The sequence below is a fragment of the Mus musculus genome, chromosome 11 (genome assembly GCF_000001635.26).
Source record: "Mus musculus strain C57BL/6J chromosome 11, GRCm38.p6 C57BL/6J".
Classification (NCBI taxonomy): domain Eukaryota; kingdom Metazoa; phylum Chordata; class Mammalia; order Rodentia; family Muridae; genus Mus; species Mus musculus.
This window is the reverse complement of record NC_000077.6, coordinates 106,750,646-106,770,618: the sequence shown is the minus strand read 5'-3', so window position 1 is coordinate 106,770,618 and position 19,973 is coordinate 106,750,646. Positions and strand designations below refer to the sequence as shown.

Below are 19,973 nucleotides of genomic sequence, written 5' to 3'. Positions count from 1 at the left end.
TGTTGGGAGGGAGTGTCATTTAAATTTTTCTCTAGGTTTCTTTCTCTCTGTGGGTGTGCCATGACACATATTTGCAGTCCAGAATCCTTTTGTTGTTGTTGTTGTTGTTGTTGTTACTTTTTTTTAATTTAGTACATGAGTATTTTGCCTGGATGCATATCTGTGCACCATGTGTGTGCAGTGCTCACAGAGGACAGAAGAGGGCACCAGATCCCCAGGAACTGGAGTTACAGGGTTTTTGTGGTTTTTTGTTTTGTTTTGTTTTTGTTTTTTGAGACTGCATCTGTGGGGATCCCTGCAAACTCTGCAACCTGCAGCAATATAATCCTGGGAGAGACGGGAGTGGAACTCGGTTCAGCCCAACTCAGCCAGTGCTAGGTCAGACTTCCGGAGTCTCACACCAGGTGCTTTCATTTAGTCATATTTACGCGCTGTACAATTTTGGAAAAGTTTCCTGAAGACAGTTAACTCAGTCCCTAGTGTAAAACAAGGCTTAAGAAGCATTTACATGGGGGGGCTGGTGAGATGGCTCAGCAGTTAAGATCGCCGACTGTCCTTCCAAAGGTCCTGAGTTCAAATCCCAGCAACCACATGGTGGTTCACAACCATCTGCAATGAGATCTGATGCCCTCTTCTGGTGTGTCTGAAGACAGCTACAATGTACCTAGATATAATAATAAATAACTCTAAAAAAAAAAAGTATTTACAGTGTAACTCTGTACAAAGTCCATATGCTTCTCCCATAGAGATGGGTTCTGCTGACTTAGAAACAATGCCCTAGATAAGGCTCTAGGAGAAGGTCTGAGGGAGTCAGGGTTGGCCCAGCCCTAAGAGAATTTAGAAGTCACTTAGCTGTGAAGTGACATCTCAGAGGTGGATTTTATGGAGTGAGAAGCAATGCTTAAGATTTTGGGGGTAGCCTGGAATAAACAAAAGTAATATTCCGGGGTATTCAGGTGATGCCTGGCCCTACAGATTACAAAACATCACCAGACTGTAACCTGCACCCTTTTCGCATTTCAGATGGAAGACAGGTAAACATGTCCTTCCTTTGAAGAGAGGAGTATTCATGTTTTAACCATTCCTGGTTCCCTAGTACTTATCTGTATGCAACGTACGTCCTCTATAGCATCTCAGCCTTGCCCTGGGCTGGCCTTGAACTCAGTATGTAGTTGAGTATTATTACCTTGAACTTCGATTGTCCTGCCTCCCCTTCCTGAGTGTTGGGATCATAGACATATAATCCACATGCCTAGTTTTTAAAAACTGAATGTTTGGGGCCAGAAAGAAGGCTCAGTAGTTAAGAGCACTGGCTGCTCTACCAGAGAACACAGATTTGGTGACCAGCACTCATGTGGCAGCTCACAACTGTTCATTAACTCCAGTTTCAGGGCATCCAATTCCCTCTTGTGGCCTCCGTAGGCACCAGGCCCATGCAGATATACATACAAGTAAAACACTCATGTGCGTAAAGTGAAAATCAGTAAGATGGTTTTGGTTTTTTGGTTGGTTGGTTTTGGTTTTTTTGATTCAGGGTTTCTCTGTGTAGCCCTGGCTGTCCTGGAACTCACTCTGTAGACCAGGCTGGCCTCGAACTCAGAAATCCGCCTGCCTCTGCCTCCCAAGTGCTGGGATTAAAAGCACGTGCCACCACTGCCCGGCAGTAAAATGTTTAAAAATTCATCTTTAGTAGATTTTGGAAAGCGGGAAGGCTAGTGTTTCATTCAATGATTAACGAATTAGAAACAGCAAGTAACATGTTAAGTCATAAATGGAGTATGGATTTGTTGTGATCTGTTGTATTCCAAATCCTTATGTTTTTTTAATATGGTTTATTCTAAGAGAGTTTTGTCTGCAAATAGTTTGCTATCATTAAAGTTGAATTCAAAACACTGAGGTCATTGAGGAATTCATTTATAGTACCCCTTCAGGTGCCATCTATAGTACCCCTTTAGGTGCCAACACAGTAAGCTCAAACCTTCCCTTTGAGTATGCTTTAGAAGTGGGAGTGGGGGTAGGGCATGATTCGGCCCTTCGTAAAGGACCACCTGACTGAGCTGAGAGCAGCTCAGGCTCAGGGGTGTCCATGAGATGAGGAGCTGATGTCTGCCCAGGCGCTCATGCGTTTCATTGAACCGTTCTCTCAGGTACGATGAGATGAGTGTCCTCTTCTCAGTTCTGGTCACTGAGACTACGCTGGAAAATGGGCTAATCCAGCTGCGGAGCAGAGACACCACGATGAAGGAAATGATGCACATATCCAAGCTGAGAGACTTCCTGGTCAAGTACCTAGCGTCAGCTAGCAATGTGTAGGTCTTCATATTCTCTAATAAATATTCTCTGTTGAGTTCATTCGCTTACATTAATACAGTTTTGGACTTTTGTATTTATAAAGTAGATATTTGATTCATTTTTTATTGTCCTTTTGATATGGTCTGTAGTGGTTTGAATATGGCCCCACGGAGTTTCACTATTTGGAGGTGTGGCCTTGGAGTACGTGTGTCACTGTGGGTGTGGGCTTTAAGATACCTGCCTGGACACTGCCATGCTCTTGCCTTGATGATACTGGACTGAACCTCTGAACCTGAAAGCCAGACCCAGTTAAATGTTGCCCTTTATGAGAGTTGCCTTGGTCATGGTGTCTGTTCACAGCAGTAAAACCCTAACTAAAGACATGGTTTATTAAGAACACAAAACTAGCCAGGCATAGTGGTATGCACCTTTCTTCCCAGCACTCGGGTGACAGCGGCAGGCAGATCTCTGAGTTTGAGGCCAGTCTGGTTTACAGAGTGAGTTCCAGGACAGCCAGGGTTACACAGAGAAACCATGTCTTAAAAAAGAAAAAGAAAATCTCTCCAACTCCAATTTATTTAATTATGTGTTTAGGTGTGTCTGTGCACATGAGTGTAGTGCCTGCAGATGCCAGAAGAGGGCGATGGATCCTTTGGAAACAATGTTATTGGCAGCTTGAGTTGTGGGATGTAGACTCTGGACTCAAACTCCCATCCTTTGGAAGAGTAGTGTCTGCTCTTTTTTTTTTTTTTTTTTTTAGATTTATTTATTATTATACATAAATACACTGTAGCTGTCTTCAGATGCGCCAGAAGAGGGCATCAGATCTTATTATGGTTGGTTGTGAGCCACCATGTGGTTGCTGGGATTTGAACTCAGGACCTTGATGGAAGAACAGTCCGTGCTCTTACCCACAGAGCCATCTCACCAGCCCTAGTGTCTGCTCTTAACTGCTGAACCACCTCCTCGGCCCCAAGATAATTGTGTTGGGAAGGGAGAAGGTGGAAGGCCACAAAACCTAAGTATGTTTTAACTCTTATCAAGCCTGGCTACTTGGATAACAAGATTAGTGCCCAAATTAGCCAAAGAAATAGTGTCCAGATGTGTAAAATACACTCACTATAGGTGACCAGGTTAAATCTTTTTTTGATTTTGTGTTTTAAGACAAGGTCTTGCTATGTAGTCCCAGCTGGCCTCAAACTCAGGATCCTCCTGCCTCAGCCTAGAATGGAACTCTTAAGTGCCAGGTGAGTTTCCTATTTTCTCATACACAGCTTACTGGAAAGTCTTTACACTGGGATACAGTCAGTTTCTTCACACTTCAGTGGGTGAGTTCAGAGTAGATGTAATCAGCTTTTCCATCCGTACCACCTTCTGAAATTGAAGAGAGACAATAACTCAGTAAGCTACAGCCATGAGTTCATAGAAACTCTTAAAAAGAACGCCCTTCTCGGGTGTGTTGGCTTAGGGGCCAACAGCACTGGCCACCAAGCTTGATGACATCAGTTCTATGCCAGGGCTCCACACGGAGGAAGGAGAGAGCTGTCTCCTCCAGCTTGTCCTGACTTCCTGCACATACCATGGCATATGCTGGCCCATACACAAGAAGTAAATATAATAGATTAGTTTTATTTAAAATCCCCATTTCTAGATGGGCAACCTGAAAGAAGCAAGTATTAACTGGTCTTTTCCAGTTTAATAACAATTTATTCTGTGTGTGTGTGTGTGTGTGTGTGTGTGTGTGTGGTGTATATGGGGGGTCATGAAGGCCATAGGAGGCCATTACATTTCCCGTCCTATCACTTCCTACCTTATTCTCCTGAGATAGGGTCTTTCACTAAACCTGAAGCTAGGCTGGATGCCAGTGAGCCCCAGAAGTCTCTGCATCTCTGCATCTCACAGGCCCAAGCACAGCTTTTTGCATAAGAGATCAGGATTCAAACTCAAATCCTCACACAAGTGAGGTAGGTAAGTGCTCTTAGCCCCAGAGCCATCTCCCCAGCACTGATTTCTTCCTGAAAATGTTTTAGTAGTGACCCTGTGTCCTCTATTGGGAACTTCTTTTGGGGGAGGGGGGCATTGTTGAGTTGTTGAGGTTCTATTTAATCTGTTTGTTTGTTTGTGTTTTCAAAACAGGGTTTCTCTGGGTAGCTCTGGCTGTCCTGGAACTCACTCTGTAGACCAGGCTAGCCTCAAACTTACAGAGATCTGCTTGCCTCTGACTCCCAGAGTGTTGGGATTAAAGGTGTGTTCCACCACCACCTTTCTGAGTTGAAGACCAGCCTGGTCTATCAGAGCTACACATAGAAAACCCTGCCTTGAAAAACCCAGAAGAGGGCTGGAGAGATGGCTCAGAGGTTAAGAGCACTGACTACTCTTCCAGAGGTCCTGAGTTCAATTCCCAGCAACCACATGGTGGCTCACAACCATCTGTAATGATATCCTGTGCCCTCTTCTGGTGTGTCTGAAGACAGCTACAGTGTACGCATATAAATAAATCTAATATAGATAGATAGATAGATAGTCTAATATATATATATATATATAGAGAGAGAGAGAGAGAGAGAGAGAGAATGAATGAGAGATATCCCAGAAGAAAAAAGGAGATTTTATTTTAATTTTAACTAATGGGGGTGTGGCAGTATGTACATGTGAACATAAGTACCCGTGGAGACCAGAAGCACAGATATCTCTGGTGCTGAAGTAGCAATGGGTCCTAAGCCACTGGATATGAGTGCTGGGATGTGAACTCGGGTCCTCTGGAGCACAGTACACGCTCATAAATGCAAAGCCATTTCTCCAGCCTGTCTTGGAAGTATTTAGAGGATAGCCCCTACCCTGCTTTCCCTACACGCACTTCTACAGCTGTCACTGTGATTATATTAAAGTTACATTAATTACATTAGTAGGAGTTGTGATTGGTTAGTGTTGATTTGTTGGGAGCCTGGAGTCCGCAAACCCCTCTTTAGATACAAAGCCCCTGTTCACAGTGATGTCTCGGGGACTCATTGCTACAGCATCTCTTGTCCTATCACCACTCACCTTCTTCCATGGGTGCCATCTCCTTGAAGACTGGAGTGGCATAGTGTATCTCCTGGGGTTGCTCTGCAAAAGATAGGGCATAAGTGTTACTGGGCCAGAGCTTGGATCCTCTGTCCATGGGAGGGCAGTGGTGTGGGGCCTAGACCAAGCACTTCCCCACTGGGGTTGTGGAAACACATTGTCACTCCCAGCCCCGACCCAGGCTCCTCCTTGGCAAGAAGGGAACACCAGAAACTGGGAGCTGGTGCTGGTGTATCAGGGCTTACACAGTGCTCAAAACGTACAAAGGGCTCTGAGGGGCTGATTAAATTGGAGGCCTTTGTTAGCTGGGCCTTTCCACCATGAAGCATCCGACATACAATGTCTGCTTTGATAAGTGACTAAATAGTGTACAGTTGGGTGACTCTAGCTAATACTGCAGCCCTGTAAAGCGCTAAGGAAGCAGTTTTATCTCGTTTTCTCTAGCACTTGACTGGCACGGGTGGCGCCCTTGGGTTTGATCCCAAGCATTGTAAAAGACAAACCAGCAAACAAGAATGAGATGTGCTCGATTCTGCAGCATGCAGACTAAAATAGAAAGACGCACAGAGAAGGTTTTCATGGCCTCTATGCAAAGATGACACACAAATTAAGTCCCATTGGTAATCCTAGGACCTGGGAGGATTGTTAGGAGTTTGAGATCATCCTGGGCTACACAGTGAGTACAAAGCTGACCTAGGCTAGATGCTAATACAGTTTTCATTTGTTGTCAAGACTGATATTTTTAAAGAGCAGTTTGTTGGATGTAGTATCATAGTCCGGTGATCCCAGCACTCAAGAGGCTGAGGCAGGAGGGTAACAAGTTCGAAGCTAGTCTGGGCTACTTGGCATGACTCTGAAAAGAAAACAAATGAACAACATAAACTTCTTTAAACAATGATCACAAGAGACTGGGATAGAGCGTGGGTCATCCCAAACTGAAAGAAAGTCATCTCTAAAATATATCACCTGAAAAAAAAAATATCAAAGGATAGAATGGAAAATCACCCATCTGGGAGGGGCTCTGAACACTGGCCGAAGACCCTGGGAGACGGGAGGCAGAGGTGGGAAGCTGATATGGTTATTATTTTGCTTCCTTTTTTAAAAAATAGCCTGTGTCTCTGGAGAATTATTTTATTTTTATTTCATTTTATTTTAAATAAGCAGCGCTGTGTAGAGTACTTATCTAGCATGTGTGGACACCTTGGGGTCAAGAACCAGTGCCATGGCATATATACACGTGTATACACACCTGTGTATACAGTCACCCCCAGACCAAACAACCAGACTGCTCAAAACAGCCAGCAAAGCCCTTTACCTGTCTGAGTCTTGCAGGCGTTGACATACAGCTCGTCCTGTGCAGGCGCATCTCCAGAACCCTTGGACTGGTCCTCTCTCTGAGTCTTCTTTCCTGCTCCCCCACAAAGCAAGACATAATCATTAGGTTGAACTATCTAGACATGTTTTTCCTTTCTTCTCTGCCAAGGGGAAGAATCTCTCATGATTCTAAGTGACATGCCAGTGGCTTCAACTAATGGCGGGGGGGGGGGGGATCACAGGTTTCTATATAGCACAGAGTCATCTGGATCAGGGTCCTCCCGACCAGGCCCTGGGAGGAAATGGAGTAGAGAGCCTTGAGTTATCTTCAAGAGATGAGCAATACAACTAACTTCTATGTTGGCAGGAATCAAAAATTTTTTTTTTGGTTGATTGGTTGGTTTCATTTTTCTGAGACAGGGTTTCTCTGTGTAGCCCTGACTGTCCCGAAACTCACTTAGTATACAAGGCTGGCCTTGAACTCTCAAAGGTCTGCCTGCCTCTGCCTCCCAAATGCTGGGATCAGCAGCATGTTCCACCAAACATCTTCATGGCACTTGGGCAAAAACTCAGGGTGATTTCATTGTTGAGATGTTTGAGAAGCTGGGTTAAGTAGGGTGTCTGTTTTCAAGGGGCTTTAAGAGTATGGGTTTGTCTTGGAGTCTGTGCTGGGTCTTGTGTAAGCTAAGCAGGGGCCGTACCATTGCTTTTGTATCAGCTGAGTGCTGCTGCCCTCCGTGACCCTTATCCATGTAGAGATGGAGAGAGCACAGGGACCTGATATCTGTGAGTCTCACTAATTCAGACAGTATCTCCACAGCCCTATTCCATAGGCCGGAAGGCGGAGGCCGGGAGAAACAAAGGCAGGCGCCAGGTACCCAACAGCCCTGGGCCTGGCACCTTGTGTGCTTGCGACACAAATGCTATTTTATGCAAATCTAGATATTTCTCCACACATATGTGCGCCCAGTGAAAGGGCCACTTTGAAATCTTTACCAGCGAAGGGCTGAGAGGTGAGCAGGGAGAATCTTCTACCCAGAGAGTGAAGGTTTGTTGTTGTCCCTATTGGGAAGACAGAGACTTGTTCACACACCAAGCTCCCCCCCCCCCCGCCCCCCCAGGGACAGCTGAGAAGCAGAAGGCTCCGCCCTTTGAGGGGCTTCTGCTTTGCACAGACTACACGCAATGCAGTGAATGTCAGAAGCACTGTTGACAGTGGCCAAGCATGGGGACCAGTGTGGGGAAATAACCAGAGGCTTTCACGCAAATCAGCTGGTTCTCCAGCCTTAAAAGGAAAGATCTGATATGCAAAGGAAACCAAACACCACAGCCCCTGGGGGATGTGGTGCAGCTGGCGGGAGTCCTTGCCTAGCAAGCAGGGGGCCCTGAGTTCCTTCTGCAGGCCTGTAATCCAGCCACTCAGGAGGACCAGAAGGTCAAGGTTATCCTGACTACTGGGATAAAGCCTGGGATACAGGAGACCCTGTCACAAAATACAACAAGAGACAACTGGACTGTTTCACTCCAATGAAATCCTAGAATAGTTCTGTCTGTAGAGACAGAAAGTAGAATGTGGTTGCAGAGCTGAGGAATAGAATGAGGAACTGTCTCAAGGGCGTTGGGTTTCAGCCGGGGAAGATGACAAAGGCAGGTATGGCTTTACTGAAGGCCTCACAACAGAGCTAAGTGTGACAGACAGTCAAGAGATAAGTGTGACAGATACTTCCTGACCCACACAGACTAACTAGCTGAACTGGGAGCTGAGTCTGACTGGGCAGAGCTCTTGTTTAGCACATGACAGGGCCTCACACAGTAAAAGAAAACAGAAAGATGGGAGAGTAGAGTAGCAGATCTCATGATGTGTATATTTTAGCATAACGTTATGAAGGCAGTCTGGGGCTCAGGTGGTAGAGTCTTGCCTGCAGAAAACTCTAGCATGTATGCCCACTGACGCACACATTGGATGTCGGAATCTGTGCGTGTGATCCCCGCCCTGGGGATGTGAAGGCGGGAGGACCAGAAGTCAAGGCCATTCTCAAGTGCGTGGCGAGTCTGACGCCATCCCCAGCTACAAAAGACCCAGATTCAAAAGCCGTATAAGCTGGGAGCAGAGGGGCAGACGTCTGCTCAGCATTCTGAAGCTGAGGCTGGATGGAGCATCATTGTGAGTTCGAAACCAGCCAGCTAGACCTTCCAGGAGCCTTTAAGAGTACAAAAATTATCGATGATTTTCAGGTGGTAGCTACAGACTTCTAATCCAGTCGTGGGGTTGGGGTCATGGGGCTGTGTGTATAAATTGTGTCCATGTGAGGCTGGCTCTCCAGGCAACCTACATCAGAAGGAACATAAAGGCAGTGCTCTATGAACCTCATGAAGTCTGTCTATCCACCTCTTAATTTCTCTCTCTCTCTCTCTCTCTCTCTCTCTCTCTCTCTCTCGTTTTTGAGACGGAGTTTCTCTGTGTACCCCTAACTGTCCTGGAATTTGCTCTCTAGACTAGGCTAACCTCCAACCCAGAGATTCACCTGCCTCTGTCCTAGTGCTGCAATTAAAGGCATGCGCCATCACCACCACCACCACCACCGCCAGGCTTCCTCTCCCCCTCTGCCCTGCTGAGTCTGAACAGCACAGGAGCACACCAGGGAGAACCTACCTTTTTTGTATTTTAGATGAATCAAATAAGCCAGAACTAGGACTATTACCAGTATCCCCAGTAACAGCCCTGGGAGCAACAGTGACAGCCGGCATGAAGGGCAGCTCTCATCTTCTGCAAGAAAACAGTATTCCTAGGTCACCACGGGCTTCCTTTTGCTATGACACTGACCTAAGATCTCTAGGAAAGGCCGTCTTGGCTGTTGCCTGTGTTCACCACCATCACCACACTGTGTGCCTGATCCCAGCAACTCATGATGAGAGTCCCCTTGTTGAGGCATGAGGTTCTTAGAGCTACCCTTGTGCCTCCCTTCCCCATGGGCATCACAGCGCAGCCCAGCACTTCATGGTTGGATCCCTCACAGCACGGCTAGGACCTGGTAAGACAGGCACTGGTGTTTACTGGGCAATTCTTTGCCACCACCTCTGGATATCATCCCAGCAGGTCTGGAAACAATACCCAAACACACCAAGCACGGTCCAACCCCTTACTGCAGTGCATTAGCCTCAAGCTGAATGACCTGAGGAGCAAGAAGGGTACAAGCAAGAGCAGCAGGCCAGGCAAAGAGCCAACCTGACCAGCCCTGTGCAGTGTGGCACAAGCCGAGTGGGTGGGGAGAGACTGCATCTCTGCTTCAGGGAACTGATGTGCACTGGCGTCAAGGTCTATTTATTATTTCTTTCCTTGAACTTGCTATGGAGCTAAGGCCTTAAACTTCTGATCCTCCTTTTTCCAACTTCCCGCTGGCACTACAGATATGTGGAGCACAGCTGTCGGTGTGTTGATTTTTATTAATTTATGTATTTTGATTTTATTTATTTATATATTTCTTTTGGTTTTTCGAGACAGGGTTTCTCTGTATAGCTCTGGCTGTCCTGGAACTCACTCTGTAGGCTAGGCTGGTCTCGAACTCAGAAATCTGACTGCTTCTGCCTCCCAAGTGCAGGGATTAAAGGCTTTCACCACCCCCTGGCCAGTTTGTTTACTCTTAAGAATGACTACTATTAAAAATGCATTTAGGGCCGGACGGACGTGGAGGCGCAGGCCTTTAATCCCAGCACCTGGGAGGCAGAGGCAGGTGGATTTCTGAGTTTGAGACCAGCCTGGTCTACAGAGTGAGTTCTAGGACAGCCATGGCTATAAAGAGAAACCCTGTCTCAAAAAAACAAAACAAAAAAAACACAAAATGCATTTAGTGTGTATTCATATACCCACTGTATTAGTCGGGATTCCCTAGAGTCACAAAACTTATGGAATGTCTCTATATATTAAGGAAACTTATTGTGATGTCTTATAGTCTGCAGTCTGACTTGCCCAACAGTGGGCAACTGTGGATGGGAAGTCCAAGAATCTAGTAGTTGCTCAGTACCATGAGGCTAGAGTTGTTCTGGAGAAGTAGGCTCCAACAGACGTGCTGGCAGTCAAAGGGTATAAGTGCAAGCAGGTGAAGAGCGAATCTCCATTCTTCCAATGTCCTTTATGTAGACCTCCAGCAGAAGGTGTGGCCCAAATGAAAGGTGTGTACCACCATTCCTGGATCTAGAACTTGCTTTGTCTCAGGCTGACTTGAACTCAGAGATCTCCTTGCCGAGTCTTCTGGGATTAAAGGCGTGTACTACCTTGCTTGAGCCTAAGCTTTTCATGGCCACTATGCCTCGAGATCTCCATGCTAAGATCCAGGTCAAAAACTGTGCCTTTCAGCCTCAGCCTGGATCCTCTAGGAGATGAGTGAGAATTCTGGATCTCAGGGGTGCCCTCCAATTCTGGACTATAGTTCAATCCCAGAGATAGTCAAATTGACAACAGGAATAGCCATTACACCCACTTAAACTCATGTAAAAGCCATATAAACTATGCATGTAGAAGTCAGAAGACACTCTATGGGAGTTGATTCTTCACGCCATGTGGGTCTCAGGGGACAAGCTCAGATCTTCACATTTGGTGGCAATTGCCTCCGGTCACTGAGCTATGAGTATGACTTTGTCAGCCATCCAGTTCCAAGTGTGCAGTGGAGAGTTGGCTCATGCTCAGCCCCAGAGTATCTCATTTCTCTAACCCTGTGTTCATGTATAGAATTCAGTTGCACAAGTACCTTGACTTCCTCTGAAAAGCAGAAGTGGCCTTGCTAAATTGGTGCAAAGGAACTGCGGAACAGGAAATATAGGACTCTGGTCTCCTGCCAAGTCCTACTCTTTTTCTACAATTTGTTTATTTACAGAGTTATTTAGTTTGCTTTATTTACTTGTTTATTTATCTATTTATTTTAGTTTTTTGAAACAGGGTCTCTTTGTATAGACTTGGCTGTCCTGAAACTCCATGGACCAGGCTGGCCTTAAACTCACAGAGATCCACCTGCCTCTGCCTCCCAAGTGCTGTCTTAGAATTATTTTATTGTATGCGTTTGACACATTTATGGGTTTAAATAAATTTTTGATAGCAGTCATTCTTAAGAATAAACAATCTGGGGCTGGAGAGATGGCTCAGCAGTTAAGAACACTGACTGCTCTTCCAGAGGTCCTGAGTTCAATTCCCAGCAACCACATGGTGGCTCACAACCATCTGTAATGGGATCTGATGCCCTCTTCTGGTGTGTCTGAAGACAGCGACAGTGTACTCATATAAATAAATAAATAAATAAACCTTTTAAAAAAGAGAGAAAGAGAGACTAAACACACTGGCCAGGTGGTGGTGGGGAACGCCTTTGATCCCAACTCTTGGGAAGCAGGTGCATCTCTGAGTTCAAATCGGTCTGCACGTGTGAGCCACGTGCATGTGTATTCACCATGGTGCCCATGGAGGCCAGAAGAAGGCTTTGATTTCCCTGGGCCTGGAGTCAAAGATGGCGGTGATCCACTATGTGGGTGCCAGGAATTAAACCTGGATCCTCTAGAAGATGAGTAGGTATTCTTATCCATCTCTCCAGCTCCCCTACTCTGGTTTTTGTTTGTTTGTTTGTCTTGTTTTTTAAGAACCCAACAATATATGTTATGTGGTTTATTAACAAAAATAGTACACAGAAGAAAGGATAGCCATCTGTCATGTTACCCACATGGTAACTTGGAAAATAGAGCTAGGAGAATCAGGAGTCAGGGTTATCCTTGGCTACATGTGTGAGTATAGAGCCAGCCTAGGCTACTTGAGAGGCTACTTCCAAAGGGGGAAGAAAAAAAAAAAGGAATGCCAAGGTCACAGAGCTAGCAAATAGCAGACTAACTGCACAGCGAGACCCCCCACCCCCAACCCCTGCTGTTAAGAGTCTCCTGTAGCCCAGATTAGACTCAAACTCATCACTCCTCCCACTACTCTGGGCCCCTCTAAACTCAGCACCCAGGGCTCACATGCTTCTTCTCTGACCTTCAGCCACCTTGAACCAGCCCTTGAAAGATAAAGCTGGAGCTCTGGATATGCCAAGGACCTCAACTAGTGTCCCCATATAGCTAGCTCCTGCTCATCTTTCCAGCGCCTTGGACAGGCCCTCCTACCTTACCCAGGTGGTCCCTTCTTCATGCCTTGCCTTTCTCCACACTGTGCTTGTGTCCTTTACAACAGCTGGCACAGCTTGTGAGCCATTTGTTTGGGTTTTGTGTCTTCCCCCTAGACAAGAGGCCACCATGAGAGCAGCAACCAATCAATGTAAGCCAGGGTGTGGTGCATCCGGGAAGGAACCTTAGCTGATAAGTGAATCCATGATTAAGGAACCTGTGCTTATGGCAAAACCATCTACTCTGATGGGGCTGGGGACCTGACCATGTCTTAGGTGTCACCGATGTCCTGGAAGTACCAATCGTCTATACCTAGAGGGCAATCGGTAGAGACTTATCTGTGAGGCTTCATTGAAGATGATCGTGTTTGATAGGACAATATGTCACTTGAACAAAATGCAGGGAGGTCGCATGCAGAGATTGCTAGCTTCGTGGCCTCACCACACAGGGTAGAGGGGTATATGTTAAGCCACTACTCCTGGTCTGTGTTGGCTTTCCTTTCTCTGCTCATTTCTACGACAGCCACAGTCGCCACTTAGCTCACACCCTGAGCTCTGCCTGTCTCCTGGCAGAGCATAAAACTGCATAAAACTGTGGCCAAAACCTGTCCTTCAAGCTGTGCTGGTTAATAGTGGTTTCAACTTGATCAGAGCTAGAAACCCCTAAGACTCAAAGGTCTGGGCAAGTCATGATAGGTTGCATAGATTAGGTGAACTGAGGTGGACAGGCCTACCCCAAGTGTGGCCAGTATCATTCCATGGGACAAGTCCCAGATTGAATAAGAAAGAGAATGTAACCTGTTTGGCATGTTCCTTTAACCCTAGCAGACGCAGATGGATGTCTGAGTCTGAGGCCAGCCTGGTCTACACAGTGACTTCCAGGCTAGCCAAGGCTACATAATCAGACTGTGTCTAAAAAAAAATAGTAATAATTATTAAATTTAAAAAATAAGAGATAGTAAAGTGAGCACAAGAATTTACCTCTCTTTCTCTGCGCTGATATGTGGATGAAATGTGACTACCAGCCACCTCCCATTCCTGCTGCTAAACAGTCCCTGTCCCCTGTCAGGATGGACTGTGTTACCGGGAACTGTGAGCCCAAATCAGCTCTTCCTTCCTCCAGGTGATTTTGTTACAGCAACAAACAAGTGATTGACACATTGGTCTTTTGAGCATACCCCTGCTGTGTTAGATTAGAACTAGACAATTGCACCCTAAAACTGAGAGCCATTCCCCTGGCCTTCCATCTAACAAAACTTTCTGTAGTGGTGGACATGTTCTGTGCCTCTGCTGTCCTGTACGCAGGTGCCAGGCACCTTTGACTCTTGCACACTAGAAATGTGACAAGACTGTGATCTTGAGGGTTTTTTTTACATTTTATTTATTTATCTTGTGACAGTGTCTCAGTATGTAGTTCTGGCTAGCCTGGAAGTAGCTAAACAGATCAGGCTGGCCTTATAACTCACAGAGATCCACCTGCCTCTGCCTCTGGATTGCTGGAATTAAAGGTGTGCCCGGCCCTGTAGTATTGAACTCTTTAAAATGTATCTATTAATTATTAGTGTTTGCATGCATGCACATGTGCAATGCATAGGTATATGTGTGCACAAACGTGTTCGAGCACTCAAGCAGACATGCACTGTGTGGAGGTCAGAGATCTACTCTGTAGAGTCAGCTCTCTCTTCCACTGGAGTTCCAGGGATCGAACTCAGGCTTGTGCAACAAGCACCTTTACCCCATTGAGCCAGCCATCTTGCCGGTCCTAGAATTCTTAGTATCATTTTGACTAGTTTGAATTTAATTTCGCGTAGATACATGTGGTTTGATGCTTGAGTGTGGGCTGGTAGACCTGGAGAGCCAGTGGTGCTTTATGAGGGAACTGCAGATACAATGTGTTTAGATTCCTTTCTCCCTCTCCCAGGGACTCCTTATCCACAGCTGAGGCTACTGGTGTGGGGCTAAAAGCATGGGTGTGGTAGGAAGACAACAGAGAGAAAATCAGAGCTAATGAGGCATGGCTGGGCAGGAAGGCTGCAGGCTGAGAAGCTTCAGGCTTCCAGGGAACTCGAAGATTGGTCTGCTGACTAATCTTGATTAGATTAGGGAGGGACTAGGCGATCGGTGAAGTGCGGGCACCGAGGATAGAGGATTAGCTAAGCAGGGAGTACCATCTTTTAGACTGATGGCCCAGATAAGGAATAAAAAGAAGGAAAATAGAAAGAAAGAAAGAAAGAAAGAAAGAAAGAAAGAAAGAAAGAAAGAAAGAAAGAAAGAAAGAAAGGAAGGAAGGAAGGAAGGAAGGAAGGAAGGAAGGAAGGAAGGAAGAAAGAAAGAAAGAAAGAAAGAAAGAAAGAAAGAAAGAAAGGAAGGAAGGAGAGAGGGGGAGGGAGGGAGGGAGGGAGGGAGGAGGAAGGAAGGAAGGAAGGAAGGAAGGAAGGAAGGAAGGAAGGAAAGGGAAGGAAGGAAGGAAGGAAGGAAGAAAAAAGAAAGGAAGAAAGGAAGAAAGGAAGGAAGGAAGGGAAGGAAGGAAGGAAGGAAGGAAGGAAAAAAAGAAAGGAAGAAAGAAAGAAAGAAAGAGAGAGAAACAAAGAGAAAGAAACAAAGAAAAGAAAAGAAAAGGAAAGAAAGTAGCAGTTGTGCTAAATGGATGAGCCATGTTCTTCCCAGACTCTTGACAGAATGCTTTCAACCCCCAAGGGCCCTTCATTCTACAGGAGAGAGTCCCACTGGCCACCCAGCCTCCATTGTATACAGATGCACTTACTGGCCATTGTGAAGTTGAAATCCTGACTGTATTTCATCAAGTTGGAAACATTGACTTTGCATTTGTAGGGGCCTGACTCGTTGGCATTGGAGATCCTCAGGTGGAAATCCACAGCTCCCCCTCGTCTTCTCTTGCTTTCTAGATATTTTGTACCCCAGAAGAGCGAATAGGTGATGTCTACTGATGTGTTCTTGGTGGAACAAGACAGAGATACATTTTGGCCCATCCTGACCACGTTCATACTTGAGTTCAGATTTGGAGAAGGTAATTCTGGGAAGACAAAAATGACACAGAAGGCTTCGTGAAAACCACCAGACAGGGCTTGAACCGCAACTTGCATGGGGAGTGCTTGCCTAGCGCACAAAGTCCTGGATTCCATCCTGAACACAGCTTCGATCAGGCATGATGCCTGTAATTATAGCTCTTGGGAGATGGAAGCAAGAGGGATCAAGAGTTCAGGGCTATCCTTAGCTGTATAGAGAGTTCAAAGCCAGGCTGGGCTACATGAGACCCAGTGTATAGTTAGTACTGTAAGGCTTACAGGATCTAGAGTCACCTCAGAGATTGTCTCTGGGCATGTCCTCGAGGAAGTTTCTAGAGTGGATTAAGTGAGGTGGGAAGACCTACTCTGAATGTGTGTGGAGGCCTGGGTTCCCAGACTGAATTTAAAAAAAAAAAAAAAACACCAGAGAGACAGTGAGTCAGGCATCCACTGCCGAGGAATTTTAATCCAGCTACATGGCTGCTCTACTGGCAAGGGCTCACATGCTAAGACTGTCTTGATCTCTGTGATCCAGCTGGAATGCAGACATGCCTTTAATCCCAGGAGACAAAGGCAAGTAGATCTCTGAGGTCAAGGCTAGCCTGGTGTAAAGCAAGTTTCAGGTAAAGAAAGGTTGGGGTCCAGGCACAGCGGCACAACCTTTATCCTAGCACTCAAGAGACAGAGGCATACAGATCTCTGAGCTCAAGTCAGTCAGTTTGCTTGAGACCTTGAGTTGAGATGAAATACAGTGGAGTTCGGGGCAGTTCAGTTCATGGAGTTCAGAGGCAGTTTTACTGGGACAGTTCTAGTGAGACAGGTTACAGAGAGAGGACAAGCTAGACACAGGTGGAGACAGAATGAGAAAGAGCCAGAAGATTAGAACACATTGCCAAAGTTAGCATGAGACCAAGCAGAGCAATGCAGTAAGGAACTGTGAGAAGCCAGATTGAATCGGTCAGCTTGGAGTGGGGTTTGAGCCAGAATAACTGAGTTGACCAGCCAGCCAGAGTTCAGAAAGAGCTAGAAAGAGTGATCTTATTTAGTCATAAGCCTCAGAGGCTGAAAACATTCCAGACCTAGATAAGATTGTACGGAGGCTAGAAGCTTCCAGGACCAGGCCTGGGTTAGCAGACTGAAGCAGTAAGCTTCAGAGAGGACAATTAGATCAGGCGAATAAAAGAAACTTTAACAATCCAGTTACCTCTGTCTCCTGATTGTGGATGCTCTGTGACCAGCTGCCTCAGGCCCCTCCCATCGTGACTTACCCGTCATCAAGAGCCTTATCTCCCCTTGAGCCCAGGTTATCTCCCCTTGAGCAGTGAGCCCAGGTTGACCCTTCCTTCCTCCAGTTGCTTCCTGTCAGACATTTAGTTGAATCTTTCATTTCTCACAGTAGTGAGAAAAACAATATGCCCCTTCTCCAGGTGGAAGCAAGCACCTTAGGGAAATTGTCCCCCGTCCCCCCCGCCCCTCCAGTCAATCCCAATCTTTCCTTTGTTCTTCAGGTGTGCCAGAGGCCACCGGGTCTACACACTTGTGTTCCATATCGTTTGCTTTTTCCCAGATAAAAATTCCTTTATTGCACATCGGTCTCTATGTTTTTGTTTGACTTTGACACTGGATTTAACTTCCCATTTGCACTGCTTTTCAGGTAAGACCTGCCAACTTTTCTTATCATCGATTTTACTTCCTATAAGCCAGGGGCAGACCTGTAGCTTGGAGTCTTTCATTAAGTAACCAACCTTAATTCAGATCCTGTGACACATCCTTTTCTGCTCTCCTGCTGGGAAGCCCCTGCTTCCCCAGGGTCTTTCTTTCTCCTGTAATTTCAGGACTTGGGGGATGGAGGCAGATGGATGAAGAATTCAAGGTCAGTCTATGCTGACCTAGTGAGTTCTAGGCCAGCCTGGGCTACGTGAGATTGCCTTCAGTAAGGCCTGGTAAAACTCCTTAAATTCTGTCTGCTATGGCTTTGGTATCCAGTCTGTGAGCTGGTATACATACATACTCATGTGTATGTTTACTGTAAGATATGTAATATATGCTCTGAGAGTTAATATTACATTTAAAATTGGAATAAAAGAACTCATGTTTACTGACTGCTGGCTATCAAGAGAAATCAGGACTGCTTGGAAAATCACAGCCAAGAGAAGCAACATAGCTGGTGAATTTATTGCTATTCAATAAACTCTGACACCACAGACCGACGCAAAGATGTCCATCTAGACTGCTCCACTGTGTGCTCTCCCACACTCAGGACTTAACAGGCTGAAGCAGAAGGATTCTCATGAGTTCAGCATCAGCTTCGGCTACATAGTGAGTGCTAGGCTATGTAGCAAGATCTTATCACCAACAGTCCACAGAAAGAAGCTGCCTGCTTCGGGATGGGGAGGGGAGGGGAGGGAAGACAGGCTGGGTTGCACACAACAGCACTTTCAACTTTATGTGGTTAGCTTACACGGAAGGACCGATGTGCCGCAAAGACTGCAGAGGAACCAGGATTGGGGCCACCCCTTCTCACCGATGAAAGAAACCACCCTCAAAAGTCATTAGTTTGTGTGCCCGGCTTGCCAGCTGGGCAGCAGCAAGCCAGGCTCAGCAGCAAAGCACTCTGACTCCACAGTAGAGCTCTACCTAGGCATAGTACTAGTTGCCTGAATTAATTTAAAAGGGGTTTGAGTGGGCATGGTGGGCTGGGTCCCAGCATTTGAGAGTTTAGGAGTTAGTCTAGTTTAGCCTTGGCCACGTAATAGAGTTTGAGGCCAGCCTGACCTACATGAGGCTCAGCCTCAAAAGTAAATAAATTAATAAAAATTTACAAAAATCACGGGAGGGTTTTCTAGCTAAAAGTGATAACAAAGGAAGTTTGGAGGTTTTCATGGTAAAAAACAATCTCAGATTTTGCCCGGCCAAGTTTCAGGTGGAAAAACAAAATTGCTACAATTAATGCCCTCTCTAAACCTCAGCTCATTGGCCTCCTAGCAGATAATAGAAAGGCTTTGCTCTTGGTTGCCGATCTAAAAACACAGAAATCCCAGTAAGTGAACGCTCATGTTCAGAGTCAGCTATCTGACCATTTTGATGCCCATACTTTCAGGAAATGAAACTTACCGTTATTTTCCACCCTCGTACAATCCACTGCAGCATTCTGAACTGAAAGAGAAAATGGAAGATTAGAGAAAAAAAACCTCATTTCCCATGTGATTATTTTGAGAGATGATTCTTGTTTGTTTTTTCGTCTTTGACTTTTCAAGACAGGGTCTCTCTAGGTAGCCCTGGCTGGCCATGAACTCTGTGTAGATCAGGCTGGCTCCACAGAGATCCACCTGCCTTTGCTCCACCAAGTGCTGGCCCCCCCGTCCCAGAGTCAATTCTTAAAATATCGAATCAGGCTTACGTGTGATAGAAATTGTAAGAGCCCAAAGTAACAGTTTGTCCAGCCAGCATCTTATTCCCTTGAATGAAACGGCAGAGAGGCACATTGGCGAGTCACCATCGCCCATGGTTAATTGAGTTACTACAGAATGGGGCTCGGCTTCTGAGATTCCTCTTCCCAACCACACACAGGAAATGAGAGGATTTAGACAAGTTTACTCAACAGGACCTATGACTCGTTGGTTTAACTGTCCTTCATATTACTGGAACAGCTGCTCAGACCGCAAGGTCTCCTATCTCACTTAGAGCTGCTGCTTGGTGATAACGGATCTTTCTTTTTTTTCCCCCTTCTTTCCCCCTTTTTTCCCCTTCCCTTTCACTCCGGCCCATAGGTTTTTTTATTTGTTTTTCATTACAGATAGTTGTGAGCCACCATGTGGTTGCTGGGATTTGAACTCATGACCTCCAGAAGAGCAGTCAGTGCTCTTAACCACTGAGCCATCTCACTCACCAGCCCCGATAATGGATCTTTTATATTCTCTCTCTCTCTCTCTCTCTCTCTCTCTCTCTCTCTCTCTCTCTCTCTTCCTCCCCCTCACCCTCCCCCTCTCCCCCCCCCATCTCCCTTCCCCCTCCTAAAAGAAAAATGAAAAATGCCTCTGACAAGTAAGCCCTACTCTCCAGAGCACAGAGAACTTCCTGGCGTGCTGTCGGCCGTTGTTCATTTAAGATTACAAGTCCTTTGTTTGCTTCTTTAGACAAGCTT

The 19,973-nt window shown here is 46.0% G+C and overlaps 2 protein-coding genes across 16 annotated transcripts in view; one reads left to right on the top strand and one right to left on the bottom strand.

The window, feature by feature from the left end:
* The window catches only part of Polg2 (polymerase (DNA directed), gamma 2, accessory subunit), an 11,334-nt gene extending 8,919 nt beyond the window's left edge, over window positions 1-2,415 (top strand). For 3 of the 4 annotated variants that reach the window (NR_027785.2, NR_148430.1, NM_015810.2), the window contains exon 8: window positions 2,148-2,415. Coding sequence is in view for 1 of the 4 variants with exons in the window: in NM_015810.2 (NP_056625.2) it covers window positions 2,148-2,313 (166 nt within the window). In the remaining 3 variants the exon portion in view is untranslated. Of the gene's footprint in view, window positions 1-1,023; window positions 1,887-2,147 lie in introns of those variants that run through there. The other variant, NR_148431.1, reaches the window with a different exon arrangement.
* Window positions 1,825-19,973, bottom strand: Milr1 (mast cell immunoglobulin like receptor 1). 12 transcript variants are annotated; one of them, NR_073165.1, is made up of 10 exons: window positions 19,230-19,393; window positions 18,944-18,985; window positions 15,568-15,837; window positions 12,805-12,916; window positions 9,323-9,436; window positions 8,589-8,998; window positions 6,671-6,763; window positions 5,335-5,397; window positions 3,572-3,666; window positions 1,825-2,217 (listed from the first exon to the last, which is right to left on the bottom strand). NR_073165.1 is itself a non-coding variant. In XM_011249104.3 (9 exons), the coding sequence occupies exons 2-8, from the start codon at window positions 19,333-19,335 to the stop codon at window positions 3,614-3,616; spliced, it is 741 nt and encodes a 246-aa protein (XP_011247406.1). In that variant the 5' UTR covers window positions 19,336-19,381; window positions 19,885-19,973; the 3' UTR covers window positions 1,898-2,217; window positions 3,572-3,613. The 12 variants fall into 12 exon arrangements, 9 of the variants coding, with proteins under 9 accessions (NP_001258304.1, XP_011247406.1, XP_006533711.1 ...); XR_003949470.1 differs by lacking the exon at window positions 8,589-8,998 and having other exon boundaries at window positions 1,898-2,217; window positions 19,230-19,578; XR_003949469.1 differs by lacking the exon at window positions 8,589-8,998 and having other exon boundaries at window positions 1,898-2,217; window positions 12,810-12,916; window positions 19,230-19,578.